Consider the following 17,515-nt stretch of genomic DNA (forward strand, 5'->3'; position numbering starts at 1 on the left):
CAGACCAGGAAAACGAAAACCTCGGTCACTCTTCGTAGTCCCCGAGATCCGCTTGTTATAAACTACTTGTATTTCGGTAGGACCTGCAAGTCCTAACGCGTGTCAGCCGCAGCCGGACTGCGTGGGCACGTTTCCAGCTACGCGCTGCTCACGGCAGCATAGCGTGCTGGCAGCCCACAGATAGCAACGCAGACGAAACCGGGAGCCCGGTCCACGCTGGAAAGCTTGCCCAAGAATATGAATAAATTATCCCATGCCAAGCTCCAGATAAATATATCCTACCTATAAACAACGCCTGCTTGCGGATTAAAAATAAAAATAAAAATACCAAGGCTAGGAGGAAAGCAGTTGTATCATCTTTATTCCACAGATGGCAAGCTGAGGTAGAAAAAGATTAAATGCCTTGCCCAAGATACCACAGGAAGCCTGTGTGGGAGCCAGGACTGGAGTTACCTGCACATCAGCCAGTGCCTTAGCCACAAGTGCCTCCTTCTCTAAACGCAGTTCAGATTCGTGCTATACGCTGGCAAAACTGCTCTGACCCAGTGTCATTCTCAATTTACACCCATTAAAGGACAGAACCGGTTAGACTGACCGTGCAGATGCTTCTGGTCAATGAAAATTGAAAGTGCTGCTTTTCAGCTCATCCATTCTGTGCTGATGCCAGGCATTTTTGGAAGGGACTTACTCAGCATTGAGTTTTGCACTGAAAAGAAGTAATATCAACAGTCCTGAGTCCTGGCTTGGGCGGCGAATCTAAAAGGTGCATCTGGATTTGGCTAAGAGTGAAAAGAGTTTTTTCTTTCCACTGGTTGCTGGCTAGTAAAAGCAAAGGGGTGGAAAACATCCAACTCGCAAAACTTGAATACAGTTAGTGCTATCTGCAAATGGGTGCCCCTCCCCGCTCATGTGAGCTGCACAGGCAAAAGAGAATGACACATGTGCTGTTTCCTTTTCCAGTTGTAAAGGGTCAGGAGCCCGGCAAGGAGAGTCTGAACAAGAGCAGCATTTTCCCGGGCTCTTCCAGCTGTTCTGTTCAATCCCGCCGTCGGTTCTGAGCACGGAAGAGAGACTGTCAACACAAATAAGGCATTTTTCAAAGGCGTAAATTATGAGTTACCAAAACAATACGACATCTCTACCACGTGAGTACCCTTCCCCTTCCCCCCCCCCCTTGCAGTAAGAGTAGATTTACGAGTCTGTCGCTTAAGCAAAAGATTGTCAAATGCATTTCATGTGCAGTGGGGGAAAAAAAGAGAGAAAGAAAAAACGGACTGAGACCTGTCCCAAAGAAAAAACGTTGTGATGAAACTGCTTTCCTCTTTTATTCTTGTGTGTGTGCGTGCGTGTGTGCAGAACTGAAACAGACTGTGCAAACTCTAGAACAGAGCAAAGTTGGTAACATTTCCGTCTAAATCCTGGCTTAGAAAAAGTTTCGTTTAAATGTTTTTCCCTCCCCTCCGCCTTCAGGAATGAAAATATAGAGCGTTTCGAAAGCTTACTGCCTCTTTTCTAAGTTATTAATGGTGCTGCCCAGCTTGTGTTTAGAGTCTCGAGCTGTCCGTGTGTAATATGAGACACAAGCCACAAACTGACAGTCTATATTTAAAGTCACAATGCCTTTCTGCTCCTGAAAATTTAGAAACGTGGGCTTAAGGACAAGCAAATTAGTTTCTCAGCAAGAGAGGGTACAGGAGGGCAAGTCCTCTGTTGGCGTAACTCTGCATATTTCAATAAATTTGGGAAGAGAGAATTTGGCCTGAACAGTTCAAGTGATCACAGACACTTAGCTGTGCCACAGTACCATTTATTTTGGTATAGTCATAAAAAGAAGGGGGGTGGGGGGAGGGAATGGACTCTGATTTGATAAACTGAGAAAAGTCAGTGGAAAAACTCTGGGTTTTCAGTGCTGCAATAGCAGGATGTGGCTCTGTATCTATTTTATGACTTGGGTATATAATCTTTCCTGTTTTAATTCAAAGACAGTAGTTTTAGTAAACAAACTGCCAATAGCAGAATTGTTTATCATACCATGGTATCAGTAATGAAGGCACAAAGTACAGAGAGGATTGCTGGGAGCTGCCTGCGGTTCAGAGTTTGATCCAATGATTGCTGTAAGAATATTTGGTGTGTATGGATGTTGACACTGACGCTGTTTTCCAAGCTTTGAATGAGGCAGGCTGATCCAGCAGAAATGGTACAGCGAACAGGATCTCTGCAATCCTAGCCAGCAATTTCTATTTTCCCTTTGGTCTTTTTTGCAAGTTCAAACAAACCTGAAAGATTAGATGCTAGTGTTATCTCTTACTTTGCTTTGTTTTATTCAGCAGTTTAACAGATTAAAGCTTGTTTTCTATTATTAGCAGAAAAGAAACATCCAGGGTAGTTCAGGATTCTGAGAGTTTGGGTTTAGATGTGTAAATTACTGCCATTGGTCCTCTGAAAATCCATGTGCAGGAGGGTGGTAGTGGCTCATCGGGGTACATTTTGCTCATTGGGCCATATTAGCAAGGGCCCAGACCTGGGCTTGTATCCTTTAGTGACAGGTTTGGCCAGCTGAAGAGCTCAGGCCTGGCTCAATAGTCCTGAGTATATTACACCTCTCAGATAGACTCAGGTTGTCAGAGAACCCTAAAGAAGGCCCTAAGGTGTATCTAGGTGAAGTGTTACTTCTCATGGGAGACTATCACTGTAGTTTTTGTCTTTGTTCGGAGTGCAAAACAGCTGATGAGTCAAGCTTTCTTATAATTTCCAAAATCTGGGTAGGAATTTTGAGCTTGAACCATTTCAAGATCATATGATTGCCAGTAAAAATAAGTGGTTTGCAATCTAGCTAGAATTCTGATTGAAGTAAAGTCACTATCCATTCTCTGCTTGCTCTCATAATTTCCCTTACTGTTTCAGACAGGATGTTCCTGTATCTTGTTTCAGTCTGCATCTCTTTGTTTTTTAAATCACACAGATCAAATTTACAGATCAAGAACAAAACTAAATTAAAGGCAAGTTTGATAACACTGTATGCCTACATAATGCAAGTTTGATGCATTGTTTTTGTAAGGGTTAAGGTTTTGGGGGGTAGGGTTTGGGGAAAAGTCTCATTTTTGTTGTAAAATTCCAGCAGTTTTGGTGAGTTAGAAGATATTAAAAGATCAGTGTATTGACAGGCACTGCACAGCATGGACAGCAGATGTTTGGCAGAGAAGGAGAGTATTTGGGAAGACAAATTTGTTCATAACCATAGTGCAAATCTTTGAAATGGGTGTGAAAATACATGAAGTGTCAGCAAAGCCTTTGACTATATTGTCCATATTAATTCTTTGCTGAGTACCTGCAGGTGAGACCACAGAGCAGCTGCCTACTGATGTAAACAGAACAGTGTTAAGTTACCTAATTGCTCATGTTCTTTGCTTATCTTCTTGTATTCACTCACAGCTGATAAGGGATTTTTATTCATTCTATAAATACCGTATGATACAATCCAGGTGAGAGCAGAGTAGAAAGACTGCCGTTTCAGATTTGAAGTGTTCACATCTGTGAACCCTCAAATGTGTTCTGCCTCTGTGGGGGTGCTGCACCATCTAACCTCAGGCAGTTTTCATGTCCAGCTCAGATATCCTGTCTCAGTCAATGGGCTCTCAATATACTCGATATAGAGGAAGGCTAGTCAGTAATTCAGCCTGCCTGTGTCAGGCCATGTGCGGTATGTTTATTCCGTCATTCATTGTTACTGGATGTTTGTATGTGGCTGGAATAAAGTGGAATACCTAAGTAAGAAGTCTGCTACCAAAGCCAAAAATGGAATTTCAGCTTCAGTTTCATTGGCTGGGATTCAATACAATATTGTGAATAACCCTCCACTTTCACTTTGTATTATTATTATGATGATGATACAAAAGGGACCTATCTTCATTGCAGGAATGGGAACTTCCCGGAGTGCTACTTTTAAATGCATCTCCTGCTGGTGTTATTCCACTCCTATTTGCCAGGATGCACAGGCAGTAGTTGCCTGTATTATTAAAAAATCTGAGCAGACTGCAGACTCTATCTGGACAGCAGTTTTTGCCCTCTTACTTTTTGACTGCAGTGGTCTTGGTTTCTGAGTCATTTCAGAATCCAGTTCCAAGGCAATGGGACAGCTCAGCTGAGGTGAATAACGCACCTTGCTAAACGTGACTGGAGCAAAGATTCAGTCTGGGGATGCACTGAGCTATGCAAAGCCATCTTTGGGGGTCAAAGGTGTTCATCCCTTTGGAGAAGGTGCTCTGCACCCTACAGGAATTAATCTTTATGAGGCATGCTGGGACCATTTTATTTGGGGCTTCTTATGCTCCATGAGCCAGCTGTCAAAGGAATTTTGGGGTGAGGAGAGCAGTTTCTAGAGGCTGCTATTCCACATCACCTAGTGACAGATACAGTCTTCCTTCTGGGCTGGCAGGGAAGCAGTGTAGTCTTGTGCTGCATAAAGGAATTGGACCAAAAAGAAGACAGGAGGCCAGAATGAATCTCAGGCCATGTCTCAGCTGCAAAGAGAAGAGGAGGGACAGGAGTACAGTGGAGCAAAGGAAGCCTTGTGACCTGCATGGTTTCCCTCTGCATTGCTGGCTGTAGCTCAGCAGCAGCAGCCCAGAAGCAAAGCCCCTGCACTGTGCTGCTGAGGGGGAGCAGAGCCCCCGCGCTGCCTGTGCCCCAGGGCAGCAGGTCTTGATGTCACCGCTGCCCAGCTTCTCCAGCCTGCACGAATGACAGCTAGGACTTCTGTTGAAAAGAGCCAAGTAGGTGTGTGCTGTCCCTTCCAGAGAGGTTGAGAGCTTGGCAAAGGTGGCCCTCTATAAGGGCAAAATGACTTATAGCTGTGAATGGCACGAGTCTGGTTCTGAGTGCAGGCTTAACCCTGTCTTTAATTCATGACAAGATACATCGCATGTGCTTTGCATGTTCCTGGAGCAATATCACTACCATTCACTCAGAGCCTGTGAAAAGCCACAAATGATCCCCACAGACTTTTAACCATGTTATTCGCTCCCTTGGAAAGAAATTTGATTTTACTGCCTTTAATTAATGGAAGTGCTTGTCTGTGACAGTAACTAATAAACAAAAATGGGGGCTACTGATTATGGAAATGTTGGTTTTCACTGTCAAAACTGTGAGCATTTATAAGTGAGGAATTCTGTGGATTTTAATAACCTCTCATTTTTAGCACAGAAAGCTCTAAATATGTCTCACAAGCATTTATGTAAATTGAATACCTCTGCTTGTATATATGTCTCTCACCACTGTGCATATGAATTGGAAAAATCAGCTTTTTACCCCAGGGCCCAGACACCCTCATTGCCTGAGATGTGGATGTGAAAGTTTGCAAATTGAAAGGCTAAGAATACACCTGAAATTTCAGTAATTAGCAGCAGAAATTTTGGCAAACTGCTAAGCTGGGGGGAGAGGGCAGAGTGTCTGTCCAAATAGGAGTCTGCTTTTTTAAAATACATAGTTCTCAGCATTTCCAGGGACTGCTTCTCACAAAAAAAGCAAACAATTTACAAAGTAGATGTTATAGCTGGTTACATGCTTAAGCCTACTAGTATTACTGAATTGTTCAGTGCCTGCATCTCCTTGCTGATGCTGGTGCACCTTTCTTTCTAGGCTCTTGTGGAATATACTGTGTATCCATCACTGTTCAAATGACTGAGTCCAATCAGCAAAGCCTTTTGAAAAACAGGCTTTTGGGACTGCATTCTCTAATGAAAGTCTGTTTGTGTGTCTGCTCTGTGGAGTGCCTGCCTCTATTGTTAGTGAGGGATTAGTATTCCTAGAGCATAGAGAAATTCAAGCCAATGTAGTGATCTGATTGTGCTAGGTGCTGTACAGATATCCTTTCTTCAAAAGGCCAATAGACTCATAGGACAGATTACAGGTAGGAGAGAAATGACTGATTTCCAGAGCCCCAGCTGGAGAGGCAGCTTTTGGCTATAGGAAGTTGCTTATAGCAGCCAGGAGGTAAGAATTAGTATCGATTCCAGTAGATCCAGTGAGACAACGGCTCTTTGCCTCCCACTGTTTAATTTTTTTAAGGTATGCTTTGTAAAAAAATAACTGAGAAGTCATTGAGCAACTGGCTTACTTGCTTCTCATGGAAAGATCAGCAAACTTTTAAGTATGGTGTTTGGCACTAGTAGGATCTTGATTTAAATTTTTTGCTTCATATCTGAGTTGTGATAGGAAGTACATGAAAAATTGCGAGATGCCCAGATGCTGCAGCAATAAGAATACATAAGCACCTTAGTTGGGCAGGTATTTGGACAGCAAACTGACTGTGTTCTACTCGCTTTTGAAAGACTTAAGTTCCTAAGTCAAATGAATTTGACAGTATTATCCCCAGTAATGAGCTCATGAAAAAAACACCAACTGCTAAGTGTTCTGAAAAACTACTTGGCAAGTGAATAAAAGTGGCACTTGGAGAAATCAGGTTTGGTTTGCCAACAATTTATGAATAAGAAAAGAAAAAAGAACTGTATTTTCTGGATAATTTATTTCTAACCCATAACTCAACTACATCCAGTAACGATACTGCAACATAATAACAACAGCCATGCAGCTCATAATTTGTAGCTGAAATAAGATCCCTACTCCTCAGTTTCTCCAAGAGTCAGCATGATCTAATTCACTTCAGATTTCTCTCTCCCATGTTGGCATGGAAATCAAGCACACTATCTATACTAGGCTGCTCTCTTACTGCAGATGTACCTTGCACGTGTAGTTTCACCAATGAGACATCTGGCTAAGTGATTTTCCTCTTAATTAATCTTCTCATCTGCAGAGGAGGCCAGCTTCTCATACCTTCTTCTCTTCTGACATATGTTTCACCACAGGGTTCTTCCTGATGAAGCAGAAAACTTCACTTAAAATCTCAATGGGTTAAACTTGTTCTGCTGCATTTAAGTTTTAAAGTGATTTTTCCCTTCTCTCTCCCTCTCTTTTTTTATGTTAGGAAAAAAAAAAAAAAAACTCAGTTATTTCATCAGGGCGTACCTTTCTTCTTCAGATAAGCCCTGAAATGGAGTTAAGCTTTTTATCAGTAAGTTGCAGGGGGGCTTTTGAACACACCCTGAGACAGCTCCATGTCATCATGAGTGATAAATGACTGTTTTACTGGGGACTGCATGTTTAAAATGTCTTGTTTTATGAAGCGGTTCACATTATGAAGAGCATGTGTGACAAGCAGTGCAGAATCAGACACAAAGTCTATACATAAGTGTGGGTGTTTAGATTTGGAAACAGAGGGAGTTTTTGTAACAGCAAACCTACCAAATACATTTGATTACTTATATATATATAAATGCATATTATATATAGTGTGTATAGATAGATAGATACATACATACATACATATATACACACAGGTATATATGCACACATACACCCCTTTTCCCTATGTATATACTTCTTCACTACTCAGACTTCTGTTGGTGGAGAATGTTATTACCCTGACTGCATCTCTATTCAGAGACCAATACCCATAAACTCATCTTTCCCCTTTTATATTATAGATGCCTTCAAAAATAGCACAAAATGACCAAGTTTTTGAAGGCTTAGCAGAGGCATAAACTCAGTAACAAGAAAGAAAGCAAGAAGATAGCTTGGGCTATATATAAGGAGCTGGAAAATATTACAAAATATCCTTTTTATACGATACAGTAAAACCTCAGCTAGAGGGCCTATCTTCAAAGTATCTCTTGCAGACACCAAATTCAGGTGTCTGTCCATTGACTAGATAAGGCCAGGGCCTGGCAGCTCTAGATGGTATAGACACTGAATCACTCCCTGTTTTTAATTTAACCATCACAATAGTGCCTAAATCCATCTTGGCCACTATTATAGGGCCCATGTCCCAGTAGGCAAAGATTCAGAGAAAAGCAATGAAAATGATTTAAGAAATGAAGAGGAAATACAGGTTCCATATGGACCAAGCAATTTAAAAGGGCAGAACCATGGTTTAGAAAAGGCCAAGGCTGTACAGTTCTTGGGGGTGTGAATGGTGCAGGTTTAAACTTCAGGCAGCCCGGTGTTTCAGTGAGGAGTGCGTTCCTTCAGGAGCCTCGCTGTGCTGGGAGAATTTGACAGGTGTATCTCTTCAGAATACCCCTTCCTGGACAGTTTTCTAGAAAAACTGATAATTTTAACATGCTCATGCCAAAATAAAAGGAGCTTCTTTACAAAATAACTACCCTACTTTGGAAGTGGAATACTCACTGAAGAATCAGTTTAGCTTTATTCTGTAGTTCTGTGTCCACCTCAAAGAGATATTGGAAAAATGAATTTATATTGGAACAGCTTTCACAGAATTGTTACTACAGGATCCTTCTATGTAAGCGAGATTTATTCTCTGTACCCAACACAGATAAGTTTGTTTTCTATAAACAAGCATCCTTATTTACATGAAAATGAGAGATTCCTCATCTGCTAATTGGATATTTCAAAAATTTCAGTCATTTAAAATGGGATGAAAAAGCAGATCCTGGTGACCAACTTCAGCTAAAGCAAATACTCCTCAGTTAAAGCAAACAGCCCACAAATCGCTTTGTAACAGGTGATTAAAGAGGCATGTGTGTGAATAAGTAGAAAAAAAGTATTTCTAGTGAATTGTGAAGAGTTAACATAAAAGTTATGTCATCCAAGAATTCAGGCATCATGTGTAAGTTTTTGAAAATACTGAGTAGCTTTGAAATGATTTTTATATTTTATTTCTGTCTTCTGGGGTCTGTATGTGTATATCACTGAATTCCATTTTTCAAGCTTTTCTTAGCATCTATTAGGCTCAGAAATTTAGCAATTTCTAATGAAATCTAAATGTTTTCAGGGGTTTCTGTTACTTCCTGAGGCATTAAGGAAGCACTTTACAAACCAGAGCTCACTAGCTAGCAGAGATTTTGTTCTGACTATAAGATAGCTCATTCAAGTGCCATTGAGCATGAATTTCTTGATGTATCCCTGATGCAAAGATTCTGTCACAGGGTGGACCAGTCTCTGATCATTATTTCCTTTGCACACCTGCCCTCTAAGGTTGTCTGGTCAGCTCAGCTCGCAGATATCCTCTGCAGCTCCTATTCCTTAGTGCCAGTCCCTTTCTCAGGCTGCAGGTAAGTGCTTGTATCTCAGCAAAGGAAAGATGGGCTGGTCCCAGTTATTAAATGCCATTTCCTCCCTTCTTTCAAGGATGTTCCACAGGTCCTGGCAGGGGGAAGGAAGAGAAGCTGTAACCACAGGCAAGGAAGACATAAATCTTCCCTTGTCAGCCTCTAGCTGGAGCCTTGTTTCCTCTGGAGGTTGCCCCCTCTTCTGTCTCCATCCCTGTTCTGTTCTCCATTGGTTTCTCTTTGCTCTCTCATCTTTGCAGATTGCTATGAAACAGCACCTCCCCCTCTCCAGATCTTTCCTGTCATCACACAGGAATTTTTATTTACAACCTGGGACACTTTTTTTACATTCTGGATCCCATGATTGGGAGAGTTTATTATTGTCCATCTCCCTTGAATTTCCATGATAACGTCATCAGAGTTTGCTTTTTTGGAGTCTCTGTTGCACACAAAGCTAATTTTCCCTTCAGTGAACTCAGCAGGATTTTTTTTTATTTTAAAGAACAAACCAAGCCTGATCTACAGTTCCTAGTAGTAATTCAGCCCTTGGTGGTAACAAGGAGGATGCACAGGAACTTTACAGGAAAACCTGCATAAAGAGTTGAGCAGAGCAGACCGAGGAAAAAAAAATCTTTCATTCAGAGCCATACTTCCTTTCCAACTTTCCCTTTGCTTTGGGAAAAAAGGGAGTCATGTTTTTCACGTTCCTTTTCATAATCACTCACTATGCTCTGAGCACTGAGTCACTTTCTCCCGTTACTCGTCCTATCCCTGCCCCAGTAATGAAGAACAGTGGAGTGAATGGGAGAATTTGAAGTTATTTCACCCTTTAAGAAAGTGAGCTTTCCAGTGATATACACACACCTTGAGATAAAAGTCTCCCCACCTCCCACCCCAAGTCATAACCACAAAGCCAGTGATCTATGGTGACTTCCTGTGGTGAGAGATGAGACAGACAGGCTTGCCCAGAAGGGAGCTGGTTTGCTCATAGCCTGGGCTCGCTCTGTCTTTCTGTGTTTCGAGCTTTCCACTGAATGTCTCCTTCCTTCTCATTAATAACAAGCTCTCACCATTCTTCCACTGACATCCTTCCCATTCCCTCTCAACAAAATCCAATCATCTTCTCCCTTGTAGAAATGTACCTTTTTTGTTTTGCTGAGATTATTCTGTAAATTTCTCAGGACAGAAATCTCGCCTTCTATCTCCTCTCTAAACAAAAATCACCAACAAATTACTTGCCAGTTCAGTGCTCATTACAGGTAGCACTGACCACTTTCATCTTCACAAGTCACCTCATCAGGTTGCTCATTCTAGACAGAGATTGAGGCCTCCTGAAGTATAAAGATAAAATGTAAAAACAACCTTCAGTATGACATCATCTGGCAAAGCATGTTGAGCTGGAAGCATTTTAGGGTTTTCTCCTTGAAAATGTTTTTCCCCTAAACATACTCATTTGTATTCTCTGAGATAGTCTCTAGACTGTGGAGATCAAAGCAAACTGGATATCCAGCAGAGTTTTTAAGTGCATTAAAGGTAGCATGTTTCAAAATCACTGGTCTGAACATTTAAGCACCATGAAAGAAATGAAGTAGCAGGTGATAATACATGTAAACATGATTGTTCTAATCTTCACAATTTTCAACTTGCCAAAACCTAACTCTGTGGCACAATGTGTGACAAAGAGCCAGAATAAGGGATGCTGTGCACACATGCACACGCTCACATAAGGGAACATAAAACCCAAGGAAACCACTCCACTCAGCTTCAGATTTTTTTCTAAACCGCATTTCCTATCTTGTAAGTCATTTTCAGCAATGAGGATGTGGCTTTACCAGACTTATGTGGAACCTAGTAAACCTGGGCATAGAGTGAGGGGTTCTTGGGAGATTTGAATACAGCAACAAAGCTCTCTGCTGCCTTACGTTTTTTGCAGGTAAATTTTGCCAAAGTGGAGGATGAAATGCCGTCCATTACAGACTAGTGGCGTTTTGTAAATGTCTGCATACTGTGAATGGAGATAACCAGACCTTAAGGTTCCTCTTAGCAACTGATGCATTGTAGAACTATTTTCAGGTGGTTTCGGAAAGTCCAAAGGAGACAAGAAATAGGAAGTAAGGTAGAACAGCAAAATACTAAGCCTTTTTTGTTTCCTTTTCTTGTATGAGTTCTTAGTGATATTTCAGAAGTTCCATTTTGACCAGTGCATGTATAAAAAACTGGATGACCCATTTTTCTTTTTCTTACCTGTCAAGAAATCAGAGGATGATAACAAGAGGTGTCCATCACATGTGCCCTGTTTCCTACCATAACTTTTGGTACATGTTCTCTGATCAGGTCTTGCTGAAAACATACAGTTTCATCACCTGAGGGCCTGGCATGTAAATAAATATTTGTCTGTTTCTGTCTCCTTCAGGTTTGTGCAGAGATTCTCACAACCTTACTCACAAGTTATCATTGCATTGCCGAAACCAATGGCACTGAGATAATTATACCCTGGAATCTGAGATTACTCGTATTGATTTCATTGGACTTTGGATCAGAATTTGCTGATTGCAGATCTTCACTTTTTAATATTAGTCTACTTCGAATGCCTTGATTTATCTTGAGGCAGGCTCATCTTCTACCAGCACAGATTTTAATGAAGGCAAAATGATTTATCAGTGGTAACTAGAGCTCTTGTGGGAGCCAGCATTGAAGGCGGGGGGGAAGGGGAGGAGGAGGGGAGCAAACAAAGATAAACTGATTCTGTATGCTCCCGAAGAAGAATACTTCCAGCATATTCAAGGTGCTTGCACATTAAGAAAAGATGTCTGTGGCTCCTGAGCTTATTCTCCCTGTGGATTAATGATCCATAAGGGACTCCTTGTACCAAGGGGGAGTAAATCACCCCTCCCGCCTTTGGCAGGCAGGAATGCGACTATGGAGATAAATGCTTTTGCATTTCTCCTGAACTTTGCTATCACTCTTTGGTAAAAGATTTCCCCTTCTGGAATCCATTAAAATCTGTGAATCTCAGACAAAGACTCTTCTTCCTCCTCCTACGCTCTTTGTGAGATGCTTAATCTCTGCATCTTGAGGACATAACTGTTTGTGAGCTGGAAACAGCATGAGCCAAGCCCTTCTCCTCTTGGGTTACCTCTGCTGATTGCCTTCACTTGGGATGAATGAAACCTTTCATTTCAATAACATCTGACTTGTGTCAGAAGGTTCATGACTGACTGGAGCAAGAATAGTGTGGTAGAAATAGATGAAGCTGCTTGTTTTAAAAGTGTCTTTCCTAAAAAAGTAAACAACAGCTTTAAACACTGGGTGAGAAAGCAAGAGGAAGTACCACTGCATGGCACTGCTTTTAAGATAAAATGCAGCCTAAGGCAGTGGATGTTTTCCCCCTACTCTTCTTCATGACTTGCATTTCCGTTAAGGAAAAGGTCATGCCTTCTGTCCTGTTAAGAGTGCTCCCTAGGCAGGAAGTGTATCCTGTGTCCTGTTTTCTCCAGAGTCTGGTAGCAAAGCAGATGGGAGCATGAACTCCACATTCCTGCTTTCACTGTGCCATTTTTAAGTGATCTGTGTACTACTGAATCACTGAGTAGATCTCCCTTCTTTTCAAATGTGGTGCAGCTGAGCCCTGGGTCCTTGCAGAGGCCAGCAGCTGCTGGAGGTGACCAACTGTAAAGGCACACGGGGGAAGTGCAAGCTGCTGCCTTTTGAAGGACTGGGTACCTATTTTTGTCAGATGTGAAATTGCAGCAATAAATGGCAGGGAGGAGTACATGTCCTGTAATTAAAATCACGTCTGTTATTCATTACAGAGGAGAGGGGCATATTTTCCTCATCAAATACAATTTTTGGAAACTGGAACACCAAAGCATAAAGGGGAGGCAGTCATATTCAGGGATGCCCTTCAAGGCCATGAGACCTAAGGAATAAAAACTTGTAGCAATGAAATGGGAAAGGAGAAATTCCCATATTCAGCAGAGGCTGAGACCCCACTGCTGTGACATCTTTTCTTATCCCATTTGTCTGCTTTGAAGATGTCTGCTGTGTGATCAGGAGATGAAACTACGTTGTCGTGGGTGCATCATTAACAGTAGCCAAAGGACCTAGCTCAGGTTTTGTCTTCACAAGCTGCAAGCAAGTGTCCATTTGCTAGAAAAAAGTGCTGTTATCCACAATACACTGGCCTCCCTTCTCTCTTTGCCTTCTCTACCTCCAACACTTTTAGCACAAGCAAACAAAAGCAGCAGAAGCAATTGTGTGCCACTGGAAGAAAGCAAGAGAGATCAAGACTGTCAGTAATGCCCCCATGTCCTGCAACAACAAGGAATTTCTTTCATAAAAATGATCAGGTGATCATAGAATAAAGACTGTAACTCGTACTAAAGACTAGCACAATCCTTTTGGGGAGAGATACAGAGAGGGATGCAAAATTAGTCCCATGGCAGGCACAGAACCACGGCACTCCAGCTGTGGCTGAGGATGCATCGTCTCTCTGGGCACCTACAGCATGCATCCTGCTGCTCTTGAAGGAAAGGCTTTTGATCAGTTCTTCTAACAAGAGATGTAGGAGGCCTCAGGGCTGCAATAGTTGCCGTGGTACATAACAGCTCCGCAATCACAGATGATTATACATGCCAGGGTGCCTTTGCAGATCAGGGATGAGAGGGAAGTCTGCCTGCATATCCTCTCATCCCTGACTGGATGTTCCCATCTCTCTATCATGTCCAGGCCCCCCTCTCCCCCCAGCCCCTTGCCCAGGTGCTCTGCTTGGCTGTGTCTGAGGTCTCTTCCCAGTGCCAAGCAGAATATCTCAAAGGAATCAGGATGAATACAGCTCTCCAAAGCATCCACAGTGAAAGACAGGGAGGGCAGCTTATCCACGTCCTCTTTCTGTAAGTAGGGTGGCCTTGATCTGTCTGGGCTGTGGAGATGCCTTTCAAAGGAGCCAATGACTTCATCCTTGATACAACATCATGCAGCCCTCAAAGGTCTTGCTGGATCAACTCCCTTTGGGGCCTGCTGCCTGTGAGGGATGGAATCACCCACTATCTTAAGGCAACAAGGGGAGAAAAAATAGGTCCCTCAGCCTCTACTCTGCCTTGCTACAGACCTCAGGAAATCGGGGAAAAGAATTCCTCCTCTTTCACATTCCCCATCCTTTCTGTGTTGTTTCCAATCTGTCTTCTATGTAATGTGATTTGACACCTATTTCTCCTGTCCAGCTCCTTTGTTTCACTGCCATTGCCCATCAAGCCATTTTCTGCCATTACCAAACCTGCACCTGTATTTCCCTTGGCCCTCGTCAGCTGGCTGTTAGGTCACACCAGCATTGAGGAAAAGTTACTCTCTTTCTCAGGGACACTGCCATTTCTTCAGGTCTACTACAATATCTGTGAAAAGTGCTTTCCAAGACAGGTTTGATCCTGATGGTCCTGGTCATTCTTACCTGACCAGGACTTAAATACCTGTTCAGCTCTACCCATGAAAGTGGTGTTAGAACATAAGCATGGAGCTATAAGTCCATCTTCCACATTAGAGCCAGAAGCAGATGCCTAAGGGAAAGGAGAAGCACAGGGCAAGCATCTGGGGATCTGAGGCACAGGAATTACTTGAGCCAGAGTTAGTATTTTAGCAGTAGTTAGTGCCTAAGGGGGTCCTTCAGATATAAAGGCCTTTGCATTTACCAGAATTCCTTATATGATATAACTTAAGCTTCTGCTCACATCCAGACTCAATATTTGGCAGGACTGAGCCTTACCTCCCCCTCTGCCCTCCTCTTGAATGAGCTCTTTTAACTTAAAATTGAAGGAATTCAGCCTTGGGAGCGGAGCATTGCTGAAGGCACAGCCTGTGACAAGGAGCTTGTGTCAGGGAGCAAGGCATCCCCTCTGCCTTGTTCCCTCAGGTAACCACAGTGCCTCCAGGAGCCATACAGAAATGTGGCCATTACTTTATCCACCCCTCCTCTGTAACAGCCAGCTGTGCAGCAGTAGCCAGCCCCAGCAACGCAAAAGGCTGTTGCCTGAAGCAATCCATGCAGTTCAGCACAGCACAAAGGTTGCCGTCATGCCTAGCCCCTGTCTGGGAATGCAAGAGGGTGAGAAGAATGGGGAAAGTCTCTGCCACTCCTTCCTCCCTTGTCATTCAGTGGAGCTCCTAGCTGTCACAAAAAAATGTTTGGTGGAAGGCTTCAGGGCAGTAATGCCAGGCTACTGCATATGTCCCTTGCTTTACAAAGCATGCACATATCCCCAGTTCTTGCTAACTCTCTCATAAAGGGACTCCCAAGAGCAAAGCAATTAGAAAGACAAGCCTTATTAGCTTCTGTCTGTGTGCTTAACTCTCATGGGGTGGTGCTGGGGGACAGGGAAAGTCTACTGAATATCATGAAAGTAGTTTAGTGGATTTAGAAACACAGGCATTCAGGTCTGATGGAGGAGGGAATTAAAGTTGACAGAGAAGCCCTGTGAAAGTATCGGCTGTTTTATCCACTTCCTTCAGGTTTCTGTTCTTTCTACGCAGAGGGAACCAAAAAATGTAATAGGGATGTGGGCTTTACTCGTCTCTGACTTGTAACAGATGCATACTTGTGTCCGAACCTTGCCCTAACATGAAGTACAGCACAGCTCCCTCTGAAATAAACTGCGGTTCACACATATCTCAGGGTGGAACTTGGCTCTTAAACAAGGTTTAACGGGAGTCTGCTCTGGCTGAACTCTGCTTATGACTTCATATTTTCCAGGGCTGTGCTGGTGCTATTGGTTTGCTCTTTTTTTTTTTTTTTTTTGTTCTCTTTTTACTAATAGGTGTTTCAGTGGGATAACTTGACCTCGTGATACTGTTCCAAACCAGACTTCTCTGCAGGCAATGGTAAATAGTTTGGGAATGTTATGAAAGAGCTTTGAGAAATATGTAAGCTCTCTCATGATTGTTTGAGAAGGCAGATTTTTGCAGTCCTGATAGGCAGCATCAACTGGTGCATTAATCTGAGAAGCAGTAAGAGAGGGCAGACAGAGGCTGTATCTGATGATCTTGACAATGAATCCTTGGTTCTGTCCTGTTTCTAATATTTGTAAAAGCGGGAATTTAAAAGCTTTCACCACTGGCCCAACTGTGCACTTGGAATCCATGGGAGATTTGCCACCGACTTCAAAGGGAAGAGAGGCAGCCTAACAAAGAGTGCTTTTGCAAATCCCACCTTGCATGTATACCACTTGGTATTTCACTTTGTCTGTTGGAATGGTGTTCTGCTTTGATATTAGTATAAATGGGACAGCAATGATTATTGCAGCTATTCAGCTGCGAAGCATGATTACGGCTGATTCAGCTGTGGAAGAGCAACATTCCTCCAGGCAGGGAGGGAGGCACAGAGTAACAGCTCTGCCCTAGGGTCCCTATTTAGACAGCTGAGAGAGAGGCCTTACTTCTTAGTGCATTACAATGTATATGCTTATGCAGAGAATACCACGCTCTCAACTTTTGCCCTGGCCTTCTGGAGCCTCTGTATTTCAAAGGAGTCACTTGGATATGAAAAGCTAAAGTTTTCCTTTCTGTTCAGAGAGACCTAGTGAGAAATTATCCAGCTGTGTTCCCCCTTCTGTTTCTCTTTGTGTAGACCTGTTTATTCCAGGTGCAGATTTATAATGTAATTCATCCCCCCCCAAAAGAGCATTCCTGCTTTTTACCATCTCTGTCTGCACCTTGCCAGCCCCCTCCCTGTTAACAGATAGACTGACAGTGAAACCATATGGTGACTTGGATCAGTCTGCCAATAAATAAATACCCCCCCACACTTTTTTTTTTGGTGGGCTGGTTTTCTGCTGGATCAGCTTGAGTGGAAAAGGGCTAGGAACAAGACTTCCCTTTTCAGCTGTAATGTGGCAGCCAGGTCAAATCACAACAATTCACTCTCATCCTTCCTGCATGCATGTTTTGTGCATTTAGGAAAGAAGCAGCCTAAAGGCTTTAAATACAGTAAGCCAAAAATATGCGGATCAGAGAAGTGCCTGAGCAAGCGTTTGTTGCTATTGAAAAGTATTAGACCATATTTCTTTGCTTAATGACGCAAATTAATCCTCCATTGAAATTGCCAGGGCTGTCCAAGCTGAATCTGGCTTTAAAGGTTTAAAATATAGTCCAAACTATTAAAATGCAGCATTTTGACCAAAAAGGAGCAAAAAAAATCTCAACAATGTCCTTTTGGCCTTTGTTTTGCTGTTCAAAACACTAAAAACATGGTCTACATGTTTTGAAATGGTCCCAAAAACTGGCATTTTTAATTGGTGACCAAAATATGAATATTATCTAAGTTCTTCCACCCACTGCTCCTTCTGTTTTCAGACCAGTTTTCTAATGAAATGAAGCTTACGTATTCCTTGTGTCTATGT

At 42.6% G+C, this 17,515-nt stretch overlaps 1 protein-coding gene and 1 long non-coding RNA gene across 2 annotated transcripts in view; one reads left to right on the forward strand and one right to left on the reverse strand.

Annotated features, from left to right (window-relative positions):
* Positions 1 to 334: 334 nt before the first annotated feature.
* LOC112967379 lies at positions 335 to 6,978 on the reverse strand. The gene is made up of 3 exons (XR_003253953.1): positions 6,739 to 6,978; positions 2,032 to 2,276; positions 335 to 1,072 (listed from the first exon to the last, which is right to left on the reverse strand). It is a non-coding gene; the product is annotated as an uncharacterized LOC112967379 (long non-coding RNA).
* GYPC (glycophorin C (Gerbich blood group)) overlaps positions 968 to 17,515 on the forward strand; it is a 37,626-nt gene continuing 21,078 nt past the window's right edge. The window contains exon 1 of the mRNA XM_026068492.1: positions 968 to 1,145. Coding sequence (XP_025924277.1) covers positions 1,112 to 1,145 — 34 coding nt within the window. The 5' untranslated portion in view covers positions 968 to 1,111. The remainder of the gene's footprint in view (positions 1,146 to 17,515) is intronic.

The sequence above is a fragment of the Apteryx rowi genome, unplaced genomic scaffold (genome assembly GCF_003343035.1).
Source record: "Apteryx rowi isolate R43461 unplaced genomic scaffold, aptRow1 scaffold_271, whole genome shotgun sequence".
In the NCBI taxonomy this organism is placed as follows: Eukaryota; Metazoa; Chordata; class Aves; order Apterygiformes; family Apterygidae; genus Apteryx; species Apteryx rowi.